Below are 17,871 nucleotides of genomic sequence, written 5' to 3'. Positions count from 1 at the left end.
TTGAAGATTACTAAATATAAAAGGCTGTTCGGACTTGTACAATTATAAAAGACTGATTAAAATACTTTTTTTTCTTCCATTCCGTTTTTAAAAACGTCTGAAATGAATGTACCTACTCGTATTCAATTAAATTTAAGATGGGCGCATTTGCTGGTGATTTCGAAGTTTGATTATTAGGTCAACGTTACTAGTTTGAAAAGCAGTAAAAAGTCAGTAACGTCTCTTTTATTTAGTTGAGTAGAATCTATTGGCATATTAACACTAAGAAAGACAGACATTTACTTAATTACAAAATAAAAACGGCGTTTCTAGACAGAAACGTCTTTTCATTGCAGTAATAACATCTTTTCTTGTTTCTTTTTTACTAAAAACAAAATGTTACTTTTTAAATACAACCAGAAAAATATTAAAATTAATATATATATTCCGTTAGGGCAAACCATAATACATACTGTCGCATAATAATATACTTAATTTTTGTATTATTTTTCACACAGCGAATTTTTCAATTTCCGAGTTACAAAATATTTGTTTAAATTTATTACAACAGAGAGGGAAAAAACATTTTTGTGAAGGGAATATGGAAGTCTAGGTATTTACAGGGCTTATGACCTGTCATTGGCTGGTTTAAATGGCCACTTTACACACGGTGTAACATTCACCATTCTGCCTGTGTTTAAACATCCACATTTCCTCAACTCTGTTGACTTTTGTGAAGTAAAGGAGCTAAAACCTTTATTATGCGGTGAGATTCATTCGGCTGAACCAAATCACCTACTAGGCAACGCCTGAAAACAATTTTCCAATTTTTATACTTCTTTTTTTACCAGGTAGTTAATTCAACAATGTTTGAGTATATCCAAAACTTTCTAGGGAGGAAATCCGGCCAGTCTGCAAGCATTTGGACATTCTCTAACATTGTTGAAAATATTTCATTTTCTCCGTTTTTTGTTTAATGTGGAAACGTCCTTCTTTCTTATGACGTCAGTTTACCAACATTCCTTTGCGTTTCATTACGAAATATGAAAGTAGGAGATTTTTTTACAGTGGTCAGTATTTGGTATTGTGGTGTTAGATGTATTAAGTATGCGGAGAGGTGGTGGATATTAAAATAGACTGCAAGGGCCACGATAGCGTTCATTACTAAAAATACAGAGTCCTGGTATCCAACTAAATGTTACCATTGAAGAGTCTTCATAAACAACTCTGTACATGCAATGTGATGAGATAGGTATGACTATATAATTGGACATCAAAAGGCAATGAGCGTCTAATTTAACTTTATAATCTTGAATATTAATTTGATTTAAATAATTTCTACTCTTAAAAGTGATTAAAAACTCTTATAAAAAAAGAACTAAGGACGCAACTTGTGTTTTTTTATCAAATCGTATAATTTTAAAATATGAATTTTATCAAGTTTAACGTAGTAACTTTTGTAAGTGGGTAAGGTAACAATAGAGAGCGTGTTTTTGTGTAATAAGCGTAACTAATAATTTGTTTAAACGCATAAAAGAATAAAGATAATTTAAAAACGTTATTAACCATGTAAAAGGACAATAATTACTAATTTAATGATTAATATAAAATCACACTGAGGAAAAATTTCTGTTTTGTTTGATTTTTCAGCTGTTTTTATATGTTTTCAAATTTTTATTTTATTCATTTCGAATACAAACAGATGTATAGATTAAATGATTATAAATAGAAACTTTTAAAAAATGTATAAATACAAATAGTTAGGCCTACCATCCAATAATATGTATTCACTTAAATATACTAAAATAAAGCGACGACGGCTTAAACTTTATAAAGAATAAATATGATTTATTTTAAAATAAAAGAAAATGGACGAAACATGAAGATAGTGGGAAGGAAAAGAAGGACATTGATGAGGAGCGGTGAAGGATGAATAAAGGGAAATAGGAGTGGAAAAATTAATTTGATTTCGTGATAAAGAGCAAAAAAGGAGATAAAACGTATATTCTCTGTTATTCTGAATCAAGCCTATTAGTTTACTTATGTATCTATATGGAGATTTAAATATATCAAGACTACAAAAAAATTATTAAATGGTACAAGGGATGGCAGAATATTTCCGATGATTAGTTTAAATGTTACGAATATAGAAAATATCAGACAGTCTAGTTGGTCTGAAGGTACGGTGCCAATCAACATGTGCATGTTTGTCCTAATCAGTGCATGTCGTGTTGGTTTATTTTTTTGCAATATCTATGGTAAAAGCATGTTTTGCATGTTGGTTTAATTAGTATTCTGACGAAGAGATGGGTACATCTCGAAACCGGTAGACAAAGAAAAGTCAGTAAGTGGTTTTATACAAATATGTAATAACAATTAGTTATCTGGATAGAGTTTGTATATTCCTTAGGAAGTTTAGTTAACTTTCCTCGCTGCGCAGCTAATGCAGTCCCACATGATCTTAAAAAAACTTCGAGAATTTAGATTCTTCTAATGCAATATTATTTTAATGTGCCTGTACTGAAGTGTAAGACTGATCACTTTCTCTTTATTTAACAGATGATATATGTACTCTGCATTATTTATGAAGGAAAAAATGTAGTTAAAATTAATATTAGCTACAATAAGTCTAAGATTTTCCCTATTTAAACAATTAACAATATTGATTAACTGCCTTCGTGGTGTAGTGCTAAAGGTTCACGTTTGGAAGGTTCCGGGTTCGATTCCCGGTGAGAACACAAAAAAAATAATGTGATTTTTCTCAACCCTGGGTGCTTTGAGCTGTAATTTACTACTGTAATTGAACGTTGTTATGCAAAAAGCCGCCAGTCCACAATGTTGAAAAAATGAGACATTGGTGTTATTGGGTGCAGTAATGTAAGTTCTATGTTCTGCTAAAAACAGCTAGAAAACAGTGTCGATCACAAAAATCCATTTCTCAATTTGCAAAAAACACCCACAACACTAGAAAAATCTTACGGTACTTTACAAATCATTAGAACTTGTCGAATACATAATTTGAGTTTCGTTTGTTGTATTTAAAAAAATGAAAGAGTTAATTGTTTTTCATTTGTCAAAAGTAATAAAATTCCAACTGTTGTGTAAATTTGATTAATATTATCTCAGTTTCACTTTTATATGGCTGGCTGCTTTCTGCATAACTACGTTCAATTCGGTCTTATAGCCTATTGTGCAGCAAAAAAAAAAATAACAACAAGTTTTACTAAAGCAACCCTCGTATCCGAAACTGATTTACGTACTATTTTAAATCAGTTGTTTAAAACAAGTATATTGTACGTATTACTTTTTTTCAATGAAATTTATTATACAGTTCGCAAATAAAAGGTATGATTAAGATTTAAATTTACTTCTACGTAATATTAATTTAAAAATTCACCGTTTAATGTAATTTATCATAGTTCTCGGTACAGTGAGTGAGGTCATATTTTGTGTTTGAACAATGGTAAATAGGTACGGAGTTGTCAGGTTGTCACCAGCAGCATTCGACTATGCCAGTTTATTGCCCAAGCATCCAAATAATAGGTCTGCATGACATTTAGTAACACACCGTCAACCCTGAATTGTTTGACTCGTAATTTGCTGTCTGTTGACAAAATGGGTTTACTAATCACCGTTTGTCTTCTGGCGGATTCTTCCTCAATTATGTTCCGCCATGGGGAGTTAGGAGAAATCGCGGTGATAAATATTTACATAAACGATTTGCCTACTATTAAGTGCTAACCTACAATAAATAGTGTTCGTACGGTTGTACCTACGAGTATGTACATACCAGGGGCGAACCGTGTATAGAAGCGATTATGCGCAGCTTACCATTATATTTGACTAACCATAATAATGTTTTACTGTAACTTTATTTACTGAAAAACTTATAAATAATTACTATTTATTTAAAATCTTTTCCACCGTTTGTATTTCAATTCTTTATTATTAATATTAATAAAGCGCGCACAGCGCCTGCGGCGAGCCAAGAAGCCAACAAATTATTCCAGCTTATTTTTTCATACAAATAAGTATACTCTATTTTGAATGTCTTAACCCCAGTTCTGGTTTTTTCCCCTAAATTGAACTTGCAGATTAAACAAATTATTTGAAGATTCTTGATTTGGAAAACCGTATTTCAAACATTATTTCTTAGGGGCTATTTTTCTTTGAGAATATTACTTTTGACATAACACCATAATTACTTTCACGCGTCATATTGCTGGACATATGGCGCTCGATGCGGCCGTTTTTAGCACTATTAATTTCTAGAACAATTCGGCCAGTTGACATTTCAATTGAATACCTAATATCGACTGAACTCATAGTGCTATTTTTTATTTATTTTTTAATGAGTTATATATAAAGTAATGGATAATATATCTATATAGTATAATATATCACAAATATATGTCGTTTGAGTTGGTTTCATGGATAAGTGTTGTTGTATCACACATAACCGCAGAAAAATATAAATTAATAGTTTATATTACTTACATTATATTATGTACCTATGTAGGTACAAATAAAAGATATTTTTTTATAGCTTACCTGTAAATAAAATCACCATTCGCCACTGGTACATACGCGTATTATAAATACATATATGATCGTCTGATGTAACATCTACGCCAGGTTAATTAATTTAGCTTGGGGTTACAGTAATGATGGCCCACGACCATTGATAATAATAATATAGGGAGAAATCACATACCTACTACGAATACCGATAAAAATATGGAAGGAACAGATAGACATTCTTAAAAAAAAAAAATGCAAACTGCAAATTAATCATGTTTTCGAAATATCAGCATATGTTAATTTGGTTTTTCTTTTATTTTCTTTTCATGGTCATGTCATATCATATTTATATTATATAAACTTTTTAATAATTAAAAAAGTTATGGCCCTCGCTCAGACGCTGAAGTCTTGGTGGGCATTTTTTCCAATTTATATTATAGCTTAATTTTAAGATGTATTTTTCTAAAGTGTAATTTTGTAATTATATTTCTATGTAAATAATATATGTATGAAAAAATAAAGAAATAAAAAAAATAAAAAAATAAAATTGGTTTTGAAAAATTTATTGTATTTTCAAAATCAATATGGGTATTGTGGAGAAATATTATTTTATATAAATTTAAAAAATAATTACAATATTTGAGTTTGTCCAATGTATACAAAAGATTTTAAAAGTTGGATTTTTTTTTCAGGCGTTGCCTAGTATGTGAAATAATTCAGTCATATTTTAAACAAACTCAGAATATTGTTGATAAATCCACCTGGTTCATGAAGAAGTATAAAAATTGAAAAAAAATATTTTCAGGCGTTGCCTAGTACGACCAATATACGTAGAATGAATTAGAAACTAGCTTAAATATAACCTCTCTTCAAGACCGTCGAAATAAATCCAACCTTCTAGTCCTATTTAAAATTCTTAAATCACTCTTTGATGCACCTGAACTACTCAACTCAATAAAATTAAATATCTCAACTAGAAACCTTAGACAAAACATTCATTCCCCTATGCCCAGAATCCTTATAAGGTCTGCCAACAAACATACCAGTCTTGATTTTTTTGATAACAAGTTGTCTTCTTTCATGTGATCGTTGAATCAAATTCAATTAAAAACTCATCTCTCCCGCTTCAACTCCCATCAAGTCTACTATATACCATTGTGGATTTCTACTTTCCTTTATAATAGTTTTCTATGTATACATATGTCCTTAAAAATGACCAATATATGCATAAATTAAAGACAAAAAGTCTAAAATATACGTATATTATAAAGGATACGTAGCGACAGGGCGGTTTGATGAATAGGTGTTTGAATGTGCTTAGTTTTTCTATCACTTTCTCGAAAACAGCACTGATAAGTGTGTGAAATAAATTCTGAACCGGTTTGTTTTGCTTTTTTAAAAAATATTTTTATTATTATATCGTGCGTCCGAAAACAGCAAATAAATCAAGGCAATTTTAATGGTTTTGAATTTATCAAAAAAAACATGAAATTAATAACAGGAATACAAAAAATTATAGCACTTCGGAAGGCAGACGAAGCGGAGTTAGGCCAAAATAAAAATGGCTGGATAATGTGGAAAGCGACTAGAAAGCAGTTGGCCTGATGAACTAGAGAAGAACCGCAGGGTGCAGCGAGGAATGGAGATATATTCTGGAAGAGGCCAGGGCTCGCGACGGGCTGTAGCGCCACTGATGATGATGAAACGATAAGGACACGCCAATGTAACATGTGCCATAATTCAGTGAGAAAACACGGGAATACGTTTGTGTGAAGAAAAGTCAGGTCACGCATCCTCTTATGAGGTTCTAAAGTGTTCATTATCACAAGAATTCCCAAGTAAACAGACCAGCTTCGTGATTCGTGATATCCGATGGAGAATAGCCTATTTCACATGTATCACATTAATGTAAACAGCACGGTAAAATTATAAAGGATTGACATTTATTAGATTCGTTAGTACTTATTTAAATTTGATTATATTTTTCGTTTATTTTACACAGCGTGCACAGCGGTCCACTCTCCGTGAATGTACGGTTGTTAATTATTCGGTAATTACCGAATAATTAACTACTGTTGTGTGCACCGTGTGTGTACTGTTGTGGGCATCTATAACTAGTTTTCCGTTTTTGGTGGAGATTTCTGAGTTTGCTTCTAATACCCTCAAATATCTAACAAAAACTATATTTGCTCCTCAGAGTAATAATTCACAAAAAACCCTTTAGCTATATCGCATAGAACAAAAGCGTTCCAAATTTTTGGTTTAGTTTTTAGTTAAGTTTCTAGTTTAACAACAAACGTGTGACGGACGTTTTCGGTTTTTACTTGCATATCTCTACCCGAGTACCTACGGCCCGTTGTATTGCTGTAATCTGTAGCTAACTTCGCAGTTATAATCATAGAATGGTGTTCCTGCGTATGGGCGACTCTAGCCCAGTGGCTTATTACTATTATTATTATATTAATTCTAAGCGAGCAGCTTAAAGATGATATGCTTAAATCAATTTTAACGAAAATTAGCTGTTGGCGCACTTAAACTTTTCCGAAACAAATCTAGTCCATTTTTTAACCCATTGATACTACACATTGAGATCAGCTCTTGTTGCAGCTCTTTCCAATCATCAACAGCCCAATTGGTTAGTAAATGCTTCCGTGGATTTAGAGTGAATCTCGTTTTCTCCAGCCTGAGACTGTGGCCTCGAAGACGAGCATCTTGTTTCAGCTTGAACATGGGATAAAATTTGATTACTCTAAGATGTTGAAAGATGGTGAAACATGAAGTGGCTTTTTTTATAAATTTTGAAGGAGGACATAGAAGAGGAAAAATCTGATTTTTGTTTACGAGCATAATTCTGATTTCAATAGATGCGTTGAACATTTGTTTATCTAGATGTTTTTCACCATATATATTTACACAAAACGTTGTAAAATATAGTCAAACTAAATATGCTTAAAAAACAGGACATATTTAACCATCCAAAAAAAACGAAAATACGGAATAAAACAATTATTTGAACTCAGTGCTATTTAATTGAGAGTAAGTTGTCGGTGGCATTAGGCAGAGGCATGTGTTCAGGCCACGACGGACTTGGGCAGATGCTCTCCCTCGGCGCGGAAGCCGTTCTCGTCAGCCACGTACTGGGTGCGGTACAGCTTCCCGTCGGCCAGGAAGGAGTACTCCCCGCGCTTGACGAGCACGTAGTCCTTGCCGTCCGCGGTGAGCTTCAGCGCGCCCGACTCCGTCAGCTCCGTGCCGTCCCCGCTGCGGTAGCGCAGCGCGAACTGGCCGGCCGCGTCCCGCACCTCGCTCCTCTCCAGCACGGGCACCACCCCGGGGGCCGCCGCCGCAGCCGCCACCAGCGCCAAGGACACGATTACGACCTGGGAAGCGTAGTGAGTTACTAAAATTACATGTAAAATCGCATATATTTTTTTTGAAGCTACATAAATACATATTTTATAAAAACACCGAGTGTATGCAGTCTCGTAATAGTGACATATTAACTTGTCAAGTTCCGAGGTTCGAACGTCATTCTACCACAGCATCTTTTGCATTTTCTAACACGGTTATTCACGACTTAAAAATGCCGATAAAATTTTAATATTTCGGTAAATCACGGGGAAACAGTAATAAGAAATTGCGCACGCTGTTTTTTTTATATTAAAATTATTTTAGTACGTACTATTTTGATTCAAAAAATATTTTCATGAGTATACTATTTCAACGAAAAATTACCATAAAAGATCACGGAACTCAATTTTATATAAGGTAGTAAATAAATATTAGGAAATGGAAAAAAAAAACATTCGTGAAATCAAAATTTTAACCTATCACTAAGACGCACATATGTGTTAAAAAAATACTTAAATACTTTATAGGTCTTGGAGTAATACAACACCACTGGTTAATGGAGTCGCCCATGCGGAGAAAAACCATTATATGAATATATATTTGTTGTTTAATTAAAAACCAAACCTAAAATTCGGAACCATTTTTTTCTATGCAATAGAGGTAAAGGGCACCTCTAGTGAATTATTGCTCTGAGGTAACTGTATACTATAACGTCATTATTAGAGTACACGTGATATTTTTATGCGTGCACTATTTTTTAATTTAAAATAAATAGTCCACGTTGAATAAAAAAAGAAGATTACACCTAATGTATTTATAAATTCAATGAATACAGGTAATTAATATTATAATATTACTAATAAACTTAAATGACTAACGTATATATTCAAAACAATTCGAAATATAATGAATGTACGGGAACTTTTAAAGATTTATTTTGCATTGTGCCAATCAATTTTGGAGTACGGTATAATCGGTTAGGGTGGTGCAAGTGACACAGTTTTAAATAGTGCATTTGTTGCACAAAAATCCATAATTAAAATAATACTCAGAGTCCCGATACAGATCTCTACTGAAGAAATATTCCACAAATCACAACTCATGACACCAAAACAATTATACGCTAAAACAATACTCACTAACAGATTCAAAAACTACTCCTACTCAAATGAAAGACATAACCCTTACAATACATCACAAACATATAATATAATCACTCGATCCTCAACACAAAGACAACTTAAACAAACACAAACTAATACCACTTTTGGAGTAAGGGATTTTGAGTATTATTTAATTAAAATCTATAACCTACTTCCACTATCTATTAAAACAATTAGTAATGAGAAAATATTTAAAAAGGCTATAAAAAATGGAAAGTGGAGCTAGGTAGAAGTAAAATAGATTGTCTCATTTGCCCAAATCAATATTGAATCAACTGCTCCACAAGTGTATAGCTTGTTTTAGGTTTTTGTTATTTTCATTGTGCGTTTTTGTAATATAAATAATAAAGATGTATATTTATACCTAGTTTTTAAAAGAGTCTGCATATATTGTTAATTATCTATATTTATTAAGTAAGTCTACTTTTTTTATTCTCAAATGTATAAACATTTCAAAAAAGTATATTGTTAAGTTTATATTTATATTATTATTATTTTTATTATTGTTTGAGGTTTGTAAGAGTGAAATATGAATAAACAAATATAAATACAACTTACAAATTTCATTTTGCTGTTGACAGTTTTCCAAAACAATATCGACTAATGTAAATATTTCGGTAAATTGTTAATTTATACCTTCAAAGTGAGTTGATGTAATTAGGAACCTACTGTTAAACCGATTGAACAAATTAATATAATGACTAATTTAGTACAGGTTTTATATTTCGCAACCGATTGTATAATTCACAATGGAAAAATTCACAAGGGCGGACAGGTGTAATTAATTACCAGGTATTAATTTACGTAATGTGCACTAAATAAAATAAAACAAATTACGTGGTTTGAGGTTTAGTGCAAACGTGCAAGTCTGTAAATCTTAGGGAAAATAGATAAAGCGCCCAAGAAGGTTTTATGGCTTTGATCTTAGACGATTGCTCACGCTCGGGGTTTATTAGATAAAAGTCGACTCTGGCTTGAAAATTCCAGTTGGGAGGTGAAAAAGCTAACAAAAAAATAGGAATAAGGGTTTATTTGATTTCCGGTGGGGTCTCAATTATTAAGAAATGTTTATTTTTTGATAAAGCGTTTTAAGCAGGGATGAAAGTAGGCCGAGTGCTGTCGAAATGCGATCTCACAGGCGAATGTGTGGCAAAACTATGTACGATAGATGAACTAATGTTGAGATCCGTACAGTATGCGAGGCTGAGATAAGCATTATCGACAAAATCAAGAAAGGAGCTCTGCGTAGGTTTGGACATGTAGAGCGAATGGACAGCGAAAGAACGGCTAAAAATATTTACGATGCAAATGTTGGTGGATGCGGAAATAGAGGAAGACCGAGAAAGACATGGCATGACCAAATCCAACAAATACTTGAAGATGGACATGTTAAAAGTCGGAATAATCGGCGCGCGTGCATGAGATGTATGAATGTAGAGAAAGCGAGATCTGTACGCAAATATAGAGTGATGTGGCGTTCTATTTTCTCTGCCTACCCTTACGGGAAAACGGCGTGATGGTTTGCTGTTTTATTTGCATAAGGCGTTTTTATAAGTCATTTTATCAAAATTAAATAATATTAGTGAAAATTAGTTTTTTAGTGTGATATTTTAAACACGAATAAACAAATAACATGTATAACTCCATAAATTCAAATATCATAAAAATACATAATTTACCATACTAAATTTTTTTGGAGATTCGCAATAAATTAAAATAAACTATTTAAAAGTAGCATTTTCAATATGTTTGATTATTTGTAGATTTAGAATACAGAAAATGAATCCTTAGGGTATTTTATATAAATACATGAGAAAATGAAACAACAAATATATCATTGATGGATATCTCAAACTTTGTGAAATAATAAACAAATGTCACCCATGAGAAACACCTTGATAATGTAAAATCACTCATTTTTGAACAACGCAAATGCAATTAAAAACAACATTTAATACGCGTGTACAACTTTGTGAAAATCACCAACATTAGGCAAAATAGTTAATTTTTCACAGTGTGTAAAGTAATCGCTTGAATCAGGCAATGACAGGTCACAGGCCCTGCAAATTTCTGTAAGAATTTTAGGACTTACAAAGTTATGTTATCATTTCGGCGAATTTATCTTGTCCAATCAATTTAACACCTGTCAGAGAAGAATTTGCTTTATTCTTTTCTCAGCTCAATAAAGTGCATATTATGTACTTCTTTATGTAATTACCTAATTCCTACCAAATAACAGAGAACTCCTTCTTCATGCAATTTTTACATTTATTATTGTGAGGACAGAAAATTTTGATAAACAGGTGTTTGAACATTGATTTCCTATCACTGTCTTGCAGATACCTCCCAGATACTGTGCGAAAAAGACTACGTGTCAGACCTTTTGTTAGAATAGACAAAATCGACGTTTTTCTCTACCGTTTTCCGCACCTCAAAACTGAACCGATGTTGTTAGTTTTTTGGACAGACTATCAGAATAAAATTTTCTATATCGGTATGTTTTGCGTTTTTCAAAAATAGTTATACTTGTGTACCGTGCGCCGTGACAGCAGATAAAACTGTGCTTTTTTACGGGTTTGGATGTTTCTAGTTCCCATTAAGACTATTACTGCAGAAGAATGATTTCATGCCATTGAATGCTGATCGTGCTATCTTTATTCTGTATCTACTGTCTAACTAACTGTCAAACTACTGTCCTCAATAAAACAGAGAAAACTCGCATATCTGGGCCATATCATGCGCGGAAGCAAATATACGCTTCTACAGCTGATTATGATGGGAAATATCGAGGGAAAGCGTGGAATGGAAGGCGACAGATGTCCTGGCTGAGAAACATCCGCGACTGGACGGGAGTGCGCGGGGTCGAGGCGCTGTTCCAGTTGGCGCAGGACCGGAATGCCAACTCTAAAGTGATCGCCAACGTCGGGGAGACCTGATATGGCACAGAAAAAAGAAGAAGTTCCCATAATAAACTTTTTTTTTTCAAAACGAAACAATAGTAAAAATCCAGTAAAACGAAATAAATGGGTAGAAAATATAAGAAATTCAATTAAATACTCTGATTGAGATCCATAAAAAACTAATTTTGTTTGTAAACATGCAAAAACAAACTTTTTTTACACTAAAAAAACCATTCATCCTTTTTTTTGTAAACTTATTCTCGGCGAATACAACCCTGGTGTTGGATAAAAAAACATTTGCGCTCCTAACTTTTTTGTACTCAATAAATTGAAGATTTTATGAGCTTTAAACCTTTTCGTGGCAAAGATGTACATTTATCTGAAAACCACGCGTAAATCGTTCCAGTAGTTATTCAGTCCACCGACGACAACCATTCGAACGTTACTTTTTATATATATAGACTTAAATTTTCTGTGATACACGTAATACATCCATTACTACAATACAATATTGTATTCAAGCTTTCTTGAAGGCAATATAAATGTTTTGGTATGGTAAGGTTCTTTCTTTTGAGTGACCACTTAAACCAGCCAATGACAGGTCATTAGCCCTGTAAATGCCAAGACTTATATATTACCATATCGAAAATGTTCTTTATCTTTGTTGCAATATGTAAATATTAATAAAAAATATTTTGTGTACATCCCCTTAACAAAAAAGTGTATTTGTATATGAGTTATTGGGGCATATTTTTTGACACCATAATTTTTTAGGTAAATCAAATCAGTTTTTGACAAGTCCGACAGGGCCCTTTTTCTGGAACATCTTCGTTTCGTAAATTCATTTACGACAAATAACGAACTTACGAAACTAAAATGTCACCAAAAAAGTCCTTCTAAAATACAGAAATGTGTTCTTCTGTTTCCCTTTCTTGTAAATATTTGATTTAAAAAATTTATTATTTTTGTTGAAAGCATTAATTTTGCTCTCAAACATTTCAACTAATGTTAGTAAATATTAGTCACCACATACCATTTTGTATGTCTACTGGTTTCGAGACGTACACGTCTCTTCGACCTCTGCATGTGATGTATTTTTTTGAAAATACTATGTAGGTATACTACTGTGATAGTAAAAGTGAAAGTGTATTTTAGTACTTGCATGTTGATCTAGTGAACATCCTGACAAATAGTTGGCATAAAAAATCAGTAACAATTTACATACAAATATATATTATATAATTTTGAATTTTTTTTACATTTTTTTTTTTGCACCACAACAGGCCAGGAGGCCTAATTACAGTGGTGAATTACATCAGAGCACCCAGGCTTGAGAAAAATCACATTTTAATTTTTGTGTTCTCACCGGGAATCGAACTCGGAACCTTCCGTGCGTGAATCAAGCGTCTTGACCACTACACCACGGAGGCCGCCAGATTTTCTATCCTTACCTCTGTTTCGTATAAATACATTGAATTTCTTAATAAGGATACCAGTCTCGAAGATGTCGCGAAAGCGATGAAACCGGTCACTGGGTATTACAAATTTGTGGATTAAAGTATCACTCGTCTTTTATTTTCTATAATAAATTACAATGAACTTCCATCAAGAATTTTCACTTACAAACTTAAATATTTTACGCGTTTTACGGCTACTCTCTGTCGGGTATCACGTGGCTGGTTTGTTTATTTGGAAATTCTTGTAATAATGAACAGACTTTACGTACATCTTTTTACTGTAGATTATATTGCATCAAGAATTTTCACTTACAAATTTAAATGATTTAAATATTATCTAATATTAGTTAGGCTCAATTTAACTGTAACATTTTTCTGTTATGTCGCTCATCTAATTAAGATACAGTTAATTATTTACTTGTACAATAACTATTGCTAAATTCGAGTCTTACCGAAAAGGTTTGTTTTCATTCTGGTTGATAAACTATGTTTTGTTCTGGCTTTAAATTAATAATAATTATTCGGTTATTATCACGGCGTTCTTTTTTAAATCACCTGAAAAGCGCTGTACAAAAAATGAATACAGTAGTTATTTGCAATAATTCCAAAATTTGGAAATATCATGATTTTAAGCGGAAAGGGATTATAAATAACGCAGAAATTGTAATGAATACCATAGACGAGTACCTGTTTTCATTAAAATGGTCATTTTATACCAGTTTTGATTAATATTGTAATGAATTACTGTGACGGCATTTTGCTATAAATATTGGGAAAAATAATTTAGATTTACATTCCAACCGAGTGACAAGAACTATCACTATCAACATGAATTTTGTGAGTATTAAAAGTCCCTATGTTACGGTTGAATAATATTTGTATGTAAAACGTAAAATATAAATTACAGTGGAATCCGCTTATTCTAATCACTATGAGGCCTGTAATTTTTGATATTAATACCGGCTGATGATATTAAGCAAACGGTAAAAAAAATATTCACTACCATGGCTGAGCCAAAATTTGAATCCCGACTCAACTCGTTTATCTTTCCCAACCCTATTTTTCTTTCAATATACTTATTTGACTGGAAATTTAAGAAATTTCTATCTTTGCTATATTTTTTCAGATTTACAAAATGTTTAAGTACACATCTGCATCTTGTTGACGCCTTTTATGCATCTTTAAAAAGCTCTCTAAAAATTTACTCTTCTGTTGAAGATAATAAAAGTACATGTTTTTACCTTTTGACTGCCATGATATTGGTTATGCCTTATAAATTTTATATTATCTGCTTTTTCCTAGCTTTTACCCGCGGCTTCAATCCCACGGTATAGGGGAAAAATGAGAAAAATAATTAGTTTTGTTGTTTAATATTAAGAATTTTTCTTATGAGATGATACATTTTTTCGGGACAAAAAGTAGTCTGTATTAATGACCGGCCCTCCAACTATCGCGGTATAAAAAACCGACTATCCAAAGTCTATGGAAACGTAGCATCGTTATTCTGTTTTGATATTTAGTATCCGAGTGATTTTTCCCGGATAAAAATTAGAAAAATGGATTCATTACGACAGCTAGAAGCGCAACAAATCGTATTTGAAGCCCGGCCAAACAGCCAAATCGACATCGTAGAAAAATATTCACGCTGGCAAGATTAATGCTCTGTATTTGGTGGGACCCAAAGAGAGTTGTGTATTATGAGCTTCTAAAACCGGGTAAACCATTACTAGAGAGCTGTAGCGACAACAACTGATTCGTTGAAAGAGAGCATTGAAGGAAAAACGGCCAGAATGGGAGTCCTGACGCGAGACATTGATTTTCCAATATGATAATGCTCGACCCCATGTTGCTCAACCCGTTAAAAACTATTGGGAAAATAGCGGATGAGAAGTTCTGCCCCACCCGCCATATAGTTCAGACTTGGCGCCTTCTGACCTCAGTTTGTTTCGGTCGGTGCAAAATGCACTTTCCAGAGTTCGCTTCACTTCAGTCCAAGGCATCAAAAATTGAGTCGATTCGTTCTTTGATTCAAAAGATGACCGGTTTTTTGGATGGCATCCACAAATTGCCAGAAAGATGGGAAAATTTTGTAACTTAGTTAAGCTAGGGTTTCCTAGAACAGCGGTGCCCGTATCTTAACGGCCGTAGTGAACGGTGATGCGGTGGACAGCCGTCGTAACAGTGACTAGAAAATGATTTTCTAGGAAAACGGTGTTCAATGGTGTTGATAACACCGTTTTCCTAGGAAACCACTCTCTAGTCCCCGTTACAACTGCTGTATACCGCATCACCGTTCACTACGGCCGTCAAGATACGGGCACCGCTGTCCTACTAAACCCTAGCTTTACTTATACTTTGAATATCAGGTGCTACCGTTTTGTAGCAACAATTCACGGACAGTGTATACTTGTAGTGCCGTATTAAACAGACTTCATGAACTCGGCGATAGTTATTCCCACGTATCTGATATATTTAGTGTAGGGTATTGTTCCTATAGAACGTACCTTTTGAACGTTTTCAAAGATGGTGAATGGCAATTATATTTATTTATTTATGCATTTAATAATACACAGGGTGTTTTTTAAACCCTGTCACATCCAAAATCACAATGATCAGTATGACCAAGAATACATATTGACACATTAAAATTTTTATTTACAAAATAAAATTTACAAAAATAAAACATTAAAAAAAACAAATGGATGCTTAATTCTGCAAGGGGGAAGCGAGGAGAGGGAAGGGGAGAGTCTGATACACCGTCAACCACATAACCAAGCCCCCCTCGCTTCTTCTCTGCAGAAGTAATCAACCATTTGTTTTTTTTAATATTTTATTTGAAAAAAAATCTGCGTCCTAAATATTCTTTTAAATAAGCTAATTGTCTTCTCGCCCATACTGATCATCGTGGTTTCGGATTTGACAGGGTTTAAAGAACACCTGTATACAAGTTTTTGTTTCACTTTGCACAGCTGTATGAAACAGTACTTATGAGTTTCTTGTTATATTACTTTAAAATATTTTATTTTTTAATTTATTTTTTACAATTATTCGTGAATTGTTTAAACTTTCTATTAAATATGTTGTATGATTTTAGGTTGATTTTTTTTTATAAATCTTGGGTAAAAGGGAATTCATGTTTAAAAAAAATATTAAGCAAAATATGTTAGTATTGTAAATTTTTTCAAAAGGCAGATTTTCCGTTTATTTTTTTTTTAAAAAGTATCAGAATTGTACAAGATTTTCTTTAATAAACGCTCAAATTACCTTAAAAAATACGGTTTTTAAGTTTTAGACCAATACGAAACCTTCTCTCTTTTTACAGCTTATCTATATATTTTATTCATTTTTACTGTATTTTAAAAAATACTTCTTCTTTATAAACTCGTGTTTTATATAATTTGTTTGTATTGAAAAGCTTTATGGGGGTGAAAAATTCATTTAAAAAGTAAATATATAAAAATATGTAAAATGTTAGTGACTTAATAGGTAACATTATCAGCGAACTTCTCAGGTCGTAATCGTGTGCTTGGCGCTGGTGGCGGCTGCGGCGGCGGCGGCGGCCCCCGGGGTGGTGCCCGTGCTGGAGAGGAGCGAGGTGCGGGACGCGGCCGGCCAGTTCGCGCTGCGCTACCGCAGCGGGGACGGCACGGAGCTGACGGAGTCGGGCGCGCTGAAGCTCACCGCGGACGGCAAGGACTACGTGCTCGTCAAGCGCGGGGAGTACTCCTTCCTGGCCGACGGGAAGCTGTACCGCACCCAGTACGTGGCTGACGAGAACGGCTTCCGCGCCGAGGGAGAGCATCTGCCCAAGTCCGTCGTTGCCTAACTGAACCCCCTATATACATCTACCAATTCAATTCTGAATGTTAATATTAACATTGAATAAATGCACAGAAATAAAATATTTTTTTCATTAAATGTGTTGTCTGAAAAATAATTCAACCACTACCAGTACTCTTTTAAAAAAAAATATATGTAATCGAAGTGTACTTTTTATGTACAATTTTTCTAACATTTTACTAAAACCGAAAAATTTAATTTAAAAAGTAATTACGCACTTAATTTTTTTTTCAACAGAGATGGAAAATCTTTTTGAGAGGGGAATATTTTTTAATTTATTCATTTATTCACACGAAAACATACATATTACAAAAAATACAATAATAACGTATCCCAAACTCTATGAGGCCAAGGACCTGTGTACCACGCTTAATAGTATATAAATCTATGCAACATCTCTAAACAGTCTCCCGCAATGGTCTCTTCTCTTAGACAAAATCCAGACTTGCACACTCTTCCTGTAAATGGCTTTCGTTTTGGAGAAATTAAAATGTTCATCCAGGACATTCAACATTCTTGGGGCCACATAAAAATCCTCTGAGCTAACGTCGTACGTGTTTCTGGAATGAAATAATTCAAATTACAGGAAAACCTCGTACGACTATTCTGCTGGGATTTCCTCTTGTAGCCGCATGACCAGAAATGTGTCAATGACTCTTT

General features: G+C 33.3%; 2 protein-coding genes across 2 annotated transcripts; one reads left to right on the top strand and one right to left on the bottom strand.

Annotated features, from left to right (window-relative positions):
* Positions 1-7,520: 7,520 nt before the first annotated feature.
* LOC148282509 (larval cuticle protein 16/17-like) lies at positions 7,521-9,603 on the bottom strand. The gene is made up of 2 exons (XM_088224991.1): positions 9,573-9,603; positions 7,521-7,880 (listed from the first exon to the last, which is right to left on the bottom strand). Exons 1-2 carry the CDS (start codon positions 9,579-9,581, stop codon positions 7,572-7,574), a joined length of 318 nt encoding a protein of 105 aa, XP_088081117.1. The 5' UTR covers positions 9,582-9,603; the 3' UTR covers positions 7,521-7,571.
* Positions 9,604-15,196: 5,593 nt separating this feature from the next.
* LOC148282508 (endocuticle structural protein SgAbd-6-like) lies at positions 15,197-17,197 on the top strand. The gene is made up of 2 exons (XM_088224983.1): positions 15,197-15,310; positions 16,883-17,197. Exons 1-2 carry the CDS (start codon positions 15,197-15,199, stop codon positions 17,195-17,197), a joined length of 429 nt encoding a protein of 142 aa, XP_088081109.1.
* Positions 17,198-17,871: the final 674 nt, after the last annotated feature.

Source organism: Micrasema longulum, unplaced genomic scaffold (genome assembly GCF_059751315.1).
Source record: "Micrasema longulum isolate JH-2025_06_02 unplaced genomic scaffold, ASM5975131v1 h1tg000322l, whole genome shotgun sequence".
Lineage (NCBI taxonomy): Eukaryota > Metazoa > Arthropoda > Insecta > Trichoptera > Brachycentridae > Micrasema > Micrasema longulum.
The sequence above is the reverse complement of the archived record's forward strand: the minus strand, read 5'-3'. Positions and strand labels throughout refer to the sequence as shown.